General features: G+C 40.1%; 1 protein-coding gene across 2 annotated transcripts in view; it reads left to right on the top strand.

Moving 5' to 3' along the window:
* The first annotated feature begins 4,644 nt into the window (after positions 1 to 4,644).
* The window catches only part of LOC139530182 (fibulin-1-like), a 49,935-nt gene continuing 46,817 nt past the window's right edge, over positions 4,645 to 7,762 (top strand). The window contains exon 1 of one of the 2 annotated variants that reach the window (XM_071326353.1): positions 4,645 to 4,876. In XM_071326353.1, the coding sequence (XP_071182454.1) occupies positions 4,822 to 4,876 (55 nt within the window). In that variant the 5' untranslated portion in view covers positions 4,645 to 4,821. The remainder of the gene's footprint in view (positions 4,877 to 7,762) is intronic. The other variant, XM_071326352.1, reaches the window with a different exon arrangement.

Raw genomic sequence — 7,762 nt, 5'->3', positions numbered from 1 at the left:
TTGCCTTGCATCATTGCATTGCAGAGGTATTTGCAGTGCATTCATTCCGTGTGTTGCAGAGGCAGTTGCTGTGCGTTCTGTGTGATGCAGACATCGAATATATCCAACATATGCATCAAATGGTATGATATATCAGACCGAAAGCGTCATTTTATCAATGCTGTGTAATACATTTTGCAGTCAAACTTCTTGCATTACGTAATACACATGTTTTAGTGGATAGGGTGAGTATTGGTTAAGTGGCACACCTATGTTTTGTAATGGATATCTTTAAATGTGTAAAATAACATAACAACCAATGTCTGTGTGCTAGCGAGGAAGTACACTACCGGTCAAAAAGTTATAGAACACCTACTCATTGTCACACCCTGACTTTAGAGATTACCCCACGCTGCATCTTGGTCCGACCATCCTTCCAACAACGATCGTTACACTCATTCAAGGGTTTCTTTATTTTTTACAATTTTCTTAATTGTAGAATAATAGTGAAGACATCAAAACTATGAAATAACACATATGGAATCATGTAGTAACCAAAAAAGTGTTAAACAAATCAAAATATATTTTCTATTTGAGATTCTTCAAATAGCCACCCTGTCAGAGTCGTGTGTATAGGTGGCAGGGAAGTCAGGTGCTCGTCGACCACCGAGCACCGCCCGAACAAGGAGAGGCATCGACTTCGGTAGAAGTCGTGACACACCCTTTGCCTTGATGACAGCTTTGCACACTCTTGGCACTATCAACTAGTTTCATAATATAGTCACCTGGAATGCATTTAAATTAACAGGTTAACAGAAGATAGCCTTATTTGGTAAAAGACCAAGTCGATATTACGGCAAGAACAGCTCAAATAAGCGAAGAGAAATGACAGTCCGTCAATACTTTAAGACATGAAGGTCAGTCAATACGGAAAATTTGTGCAGTCACAATAACCATCAAGCGCTATGATGAATCTGGCTCTCATGAGGACTGCCACAGGAATGGAAGACCCAGAGTTACCTCTGCTGCAGAGGATAGGTTCATTAGAGTTACCAGCCTCAGATATTGCAGCCCAAATAAATGCTTCACAGAGTTCAAGTAACAGACACATCTCAACATCAACTGTTCAGAGGAAACTGTGTGAATTAGGCCTTCATGGTCAAATTGCTGCAAAGAAACCACTACGAAAGGACACCAATAAACATGAGCAATGGACATTTTACCGGTGGAAATTTGTCCCTTGGTCTGGAGTCCAAATTGGAGATTTTCATTCCAACCACCGTGTCTTTGTGAGACGCGGTGTGGGTGAACGGATGATCTCCGCACCGTAAAGCATGGAGGAGGAGGTGTTATGGTGTGGGGGTTCTTTGCTGGTGACACTGTCTGTGATTTATTTAGAATTCAATGCACACTTAACCAGCACGTCTACCACAGCATTCTGCAGCGATACGCCATCCCATCTGGTTAGGGCTTCATTTGTTTTTCAAATGGACAATGACCCAAAACACACCTCCAGGCCGTGTAAGGGCTATTTGACCAACACACCTGGCCTCCACAATCCCCCAACCTCAACCCAATTGAGATGGTTTGGGATGAGTCGGACCGCAAAGTGAAGGAAAAGCAGTAAACAAGTGCTCAGCATATGTGGGAACTCCTTCAAGAATGTTGGAAAAGTATTCCAGGTGTAGCTGGTTGAGAGAATGCCAAGGGTGTGCAAAACTGTTATCAAGGCAAATGGTGGCTATTTGAATAATCTCAAATATAATATATGTTTTGATTCGTTTCACACTTTTTTTGTTACTACATGATTCCATATGTGTTATTTCATAGTTTTGATGTCTTCACTATGATTCTACAATGTAGAAAATTTTAAAAAATAAAGAAAAACCCTTGAATGAGTTTGTGCTCTAAAACTTTTGACTGGTAGTGAATGTGACAATAAAAAATGGGTTCAATTGCTATGACGCCATCATTGTGGGCTTGGCATCCCCTGTAATGACGCGTGTCTCTCGAGTCATAATGGTCAGTACAATTATATAAGATTCTGAGGTAAATAATGCTAAGGTTATACAAAACTAAGAAAGGATATTTTGTGTTTCATTACAACATATTTTGTAATGGCATGTACTGTAAATCAAAATGACTGTAAATGGTTTTCTTACTACTCTCACCTTTTTAGAATATTTACATTTTGACAGTGTCCTGGCATGCCAATCGCCTACTGTCAAACTGGGACACCCTGTTACTGTCAAACTGGGACACTCCTCTAGGCCATTGTAATGCAGAACATTTTATTTTATTTTATTCATAGTACATATAGGCTACATCATATAATTATAATCAAGTATGATGATAATAATAATCATAATGGTAATAATAAATTATAATTCTTAATGTTCCATATAAATATCTAAAGAATATTTTAATACATTTCATTAGTATGAATAATTGAAGTTTATCATAAAAATATTGAAATTACTCATATACTCTCTAATTTATCATGTTTTACAATAAAGAATTAAGTGTCCCACTTTGCCAATCAAGGTGTCCCAATTTGGTGTTATAAACTGAGAAAAAAAATGGTGTCAGGACAATTTGTGTTTGAAGAAGAGTCATCCATTCTGTGTTTAATATTTATAAAAAATGTCTTTGTATAGTGTTGTAGATTCAGTGGCGGATTTAGGTATAGGCGACATGGGCAGCCACCCTGGGCGACATCTTGCCGGGGCGGCATTGGGCGCCCGCACATAAGAAATCGGAATAGTGACATTTGCGCGATTGGTTTTCTATCGCTCATTTGCACGTCACGTCAATGATGTCATGTCACCGTGTGGGACTGTGGGTCAGTTAATCTTGACGGAGAGGGCGCCCTGATTCTAGTTTGTGAGCTAAGCAGGCTACTGACTGGGAAGGTCTCCCACTTAGAAGTACAGATGGGGAGGGGGGCGAGGTTGACCTAAGGTCTCTCCACTGGAAGCCCGAGGTATGGAGAGCGGGGGAATCTATCAAACCTCTAACTTTGTACAGTACTAATGCAATTAATCAAATCAGTCACACTACGAAATGCTACCAAATAAACCACAAGCACACATTCATAATATTATGAATACATAGTTTCACAGACACATTGTTGCATTTTTTTCCGGTTTGTGCAAAATCGTTAAGAATAATATAAAACCAGTCTGTACACCCCCAAAATGAATTGGTTTAGTCTTGACTCTTGGTTGACAGTGTTGGGGGATGGGTAATGTATTGACACTCGAGTGCCAAATCAACACAAATTTGTTTCTATTTGTCTTTGTTACTTCTTTTTGATATTTATCAGTCTTATTTTTGAATAGATTTTTATATTTATATAGTTTTAAATGTTATGATTATGTATTTGTGTTGTTCCAAATTTCTGAATAAAAAATTACATTTAATGCAGAATGGTGCTGGAGGGTGCTGGGGACGCTGAAGGGGGAGGGGGGGGGGGGGGGGGGGGGTTCGCCCAGGGAGCCTAGAACCTCCACTGAGTAGAGTTCTTAAGCTATTTAGAATGGTATCTTGTTGGGGTTAAGACAATTGGATGATTCTCCAAGGAAAGCACATTTTCAGAAAGTGTCCCACTTTACCAATACTCACCCTATGTGTGCAACAAAAGTAGAACATTCAACTGTTGATAGTATTTCTGTCAAACCTATGCATACAATTTAATACATAGGTTGGATAAATCCAATTTATGCCCACACAGAACACTGAACCCACTGCAACTGCCTCCGCAACGCAATGCTGCAAGGCAAGCGCAGCATTCATTAATTAATATGCTTCTTTCTGGTGTACCAAAACGCAATGACGCTGTCGGTGAGGTAGATAGGCCCACATGCATGCATTCAGTGTAGTTGTGTATCTCGAATTGAGAGGAAATGGTTTATAGGCCTATATCTCTCCCACATCGGAATGTGCTTTGTTTCACCATTTGGTGAAAAAGAAACCGAAAGTCTGTCTGTCACAGTCTGAGAGGATGAAATAACCAGACAGACAGACCAAATAGCATATGCTTCAATTAAATCAATCATTTTCCTGAAGGGCAATTTTGTCAACCTCAAATACTGTGGTGGCGAATAATTACACCAGTCTGTCTACCGAGGAGGATGGTCGTAAATGTTCCAAAATATGGAATATGCATTACATTTTCTAAAATTTGCCGTAACCGACAAATTCTAAGGATTTGATGTATTGAAGTCTGGCTATGGCCACAACAGATTTTTATATAACCACAGAACCACTCCATAGTGGAGTGCAGATGTTATTCAGTTAAAACAGTGGGATCATTCTGTCACAGACAGAGATGTCTGGATGAAAGTAATCGAAGTTGGAGGACAGTGTCAAATAATGTCATCATTACAGATTTTCAGTCAAAATAATACATTTATATTTTAGTCTACTTATTTATCTGTCATAATTGGAAGTCAATGAAACGGCGTGAATTAAATTAGTGTGTCCTATAAGACATTGGACGTATACTACTGTAAAGTGGAAATCAATACACTCCAGTTAGGGTTTCTGGAGTTTAGATTTTTTTTGTTGCTTCACCCGCCCCTAGGGGCAAGATAGACGCTCGTTCCGAGGTTGCGTTCCGAGACAGACACGGTGACGCTGCGATTCACTAGCCCCATCACACACACACTCGTATAGACTACTCCTGTCCAGCGTGAGCTCACCGTTTTTCTACCTTTCGCTTGAAAATCTGCGTGTCCGTGAGAAACTGTACGGTTGGTTCACGCTCTTAGTGCAGCATATTACAGATCTGACTGTTTGACACTTTTTGGGGGTTTGCAAAAAAAGTATATTCTTTATCCAATGGGTCCCGGGATAGTTATACTTTTCTCTCTGTTCGGAGTTCTCAACGGACAAGGTCAGTTACCGTTTTACTTCAGGATAGTAACCTACTGTTTCAAGATGTAATTCTTCCCATGAGAATCAATCCATGCCCATGCGTGATGCATATGGTCGGACTACCATATAAATTCACTCAGGCATGTTAGATATTTCAAACGTATCACCCTAAATAGGCTACTGCACTATCACTGTATAGGCAGAGATAAGGTCTGTATAAGGTCTGTATCACTGGAGTTCAAAAGTTCCCATAAAGTGTTACATGTGATTTCATAAACACTTTAAGGCAGTTATATTACAGTAGTAGCCTACTGTGTTACATGCTGTTCAGTGTGTGTGTCATTTTGATTTTGGTTTGCTTTGATTTGTGTGTGTGTGTGTGTGTGTGTGTGTGTATGTGTCTTGTTGCCAGTAAAACATCTGTCCATGATTACCAGTTTAAAGGAAGATTTCAACATTCCCAATTTGTCCTAAGGTGATTTGACAGGGATGAAATGTATTTTGCGTTGTGTAAAATATGGACTAATTTCACCAGTAGAAATTTCTCAGACTACTGGAAATTATTTTCCAAGCTGAAACAGTAACAAGGTTTTAAAGTTTAGAGTACGGCGATGTGCCCAAAATGATTGCTGCTCAACCAGCCAACCAGATGCAGGGCAGGTCTCTCCTTAAAACTCAGACACACCAGTAGGATTGTCAATCTCTTGTGTGCTCACACAGCAAAGACGTGGATGTCGTCAGCCACTCAGCCTTGTTAAACTACTCCAAACCAGAAGGTGGCAGTAGCGTTTGACAGCGCATATCAGTGCGTATTGCTTATGGTCTAGAATCCAAGCTATCTGCGCTAATGTTGCTATTTTGTAGAACGCCCTTGTTGATACTTGCTAGGTGGCTACAACTAGACAACTAGCTAGCAAAATGACAAAGAAACAAGTTAATCCATCCCATACTGCCAGTGCCAGCCCACAGCCAAATGTTTAGCTAGCTAGGTAACGTTATCATATCTAGCTAGCTAGTTAAGGACACTGCACTAACTCAGCAGCTAACACAGGCAGCCGTTTCATGGAAACTACTTCAAACTAGCTAATCCGTTGTGATTTAATTATCACGTCAATACTAGTTAAAGTGGTTAACTAGTTTGAACGCAGTATTTAGTGTTGTGGGAATTGTGTCTGTGCACTTAACTAGCTACCTTCCCATAGCCTATATTGCATATGAAGTGTGACTGTCTCATCCATGGATGTTCGAACAAATGCCTCCCTTTTCCCTTTTTTGTTGTTGTAGGCTCCCCCACTTGGGGTTTTTGTGCTCTCTGACTGGCTCAAAGTCATTGGCCACTTGTGAGCATTACGATTCTACAAGTAGAATAGGTAGGTTCGTCACTACGCAGCAGGTATCGCTTTTGTTCTAGCAAGAGAAGGAACGGCCTCCCACTATAATAAGTACTTATCAGAAGTGAGATTCACGGTGGGTTTCATTCTTTACACTATGAGGGTGTGTCAAATGAGTCTGGAAACACTGAGCGGTGGCTGGTCTGGAAAGGGAGCATAGTCCTGATTTAAACCTCTACAGGATCGGTGGGTCCCCCACAGGATGGTTGAGCTAACGTAGGCAAATGTGATTAGCATGAGGTTGTAAGTAACAAGAACATTTCCCAGGACATAGACATATCGGATATTGGCAGAAAGCTTAAATTCTTGTTAATCTAACTGCACTGTCCACTTTACAGTAGCTATTACAGTGAAAGAATGCCATGTTATTGTTTGAGGAGAGTGCACAGTTATGAACTTGAAAATGTATTAATAAACCAATTAGACACATTTGGGCAGTCTTGATACAAAATGTTGAACAGAAATGGAATGGTTAATTGGATCAGTGTTAAACTTTGCACATACACTGCTGCCATCTAGTGGACAAAATCAAAATTGCTCCTGGACTGGCATAATACATTATGGCCTTTGTCTTGCATTTCAAAGATGACGGTACAAAAAATATACAAAAAAATGCATGATGTGTTATATTCTCGTACATTAATTTAACATTTCCACAAACTAAAAAGTGTTTCCTTTCAAATGGTATCACGAATATGCATATCCTTGCTTCAGGTCCTGAGCTACAGGCAGTTAGATTTGGGTATGTCATTTTAGGCGAAAATTGAAAAAAAGGGGTGGATCCTTAAGAGGGGGACCATCCATGGGTCACAGAGGCATGGGACGACCTACAGTGCATTCGGAAAGTATTCAGACCCCTTCCCGTTTTCCACATTTTGTTACATTTCAGGCTTATTAAAAAATGTATTAAATAATGTTTTCCCCTCATCAATCTACACACAATACCCCATCATGACAAAGCAAAAAAAGGTTTTTAGAAATGTTTGCAAATTTATACAAAATTTAAATCAGAAATACCTTGGGGTTCCCGAGTGGTGCAGCGGTCTAAAGTACTGCATCTCAGTGCTAGAGGCGTCACTACAGACCCTGGTTCGATCCCGGGCTGTGTCACAACCGGCCGTGATCGGGCGGCGCACAATTGGCCCAGCGTCGTCTGGGTTAAGGAAGGGTTTGGCCAGGGTAGGCCAGATTTGTAAAATAAGAATTTGTTCTTAACTGACTTGCCTAGTTAAATAAAGATTAAATAAATAAACATTTACATAAGTATTCAGGCTTTTTTCTATGAGACTCATCCTTGAGATGATTCTACAACTTGATTGGAGTCCACCTGTGGTAAATTCCATTGATTCAACATGATCTGAAAAGGCACACACCTGTCTATATAAGGTACCACAGTTGACAGTGCATGTTAAAGCAAAAATCAAGCCATGAGGTCAAAGAAATTGTCTGTAGAGCTCTGAGACAGGATTGTGTCGAGGCACAGATCTGAGGAAGGGTAGCAGTCTTGGTGGATC

The sequence above is a fragment of the Salvelinus alpinus genome, chromosome 9, assembly GCF_045679555.1.
Source record: "Salvelinus alpinus chromosome 9, SLU_Salpinus.1, whole genome shotgun sequence".
In the NCBI taxonomy this organism is placed as follows: domain Eukaryota; kingdom Metazoa; phylum Chordata; class Actinopteri; order Salmoniformes; family Salmonidae; genus Salvelinus; species Salvelinus alpinus.
Note: the sequence above shows the minus strand (reverse complement) of the source record. Positions and strands in the feature narration are given on the sequence as shown.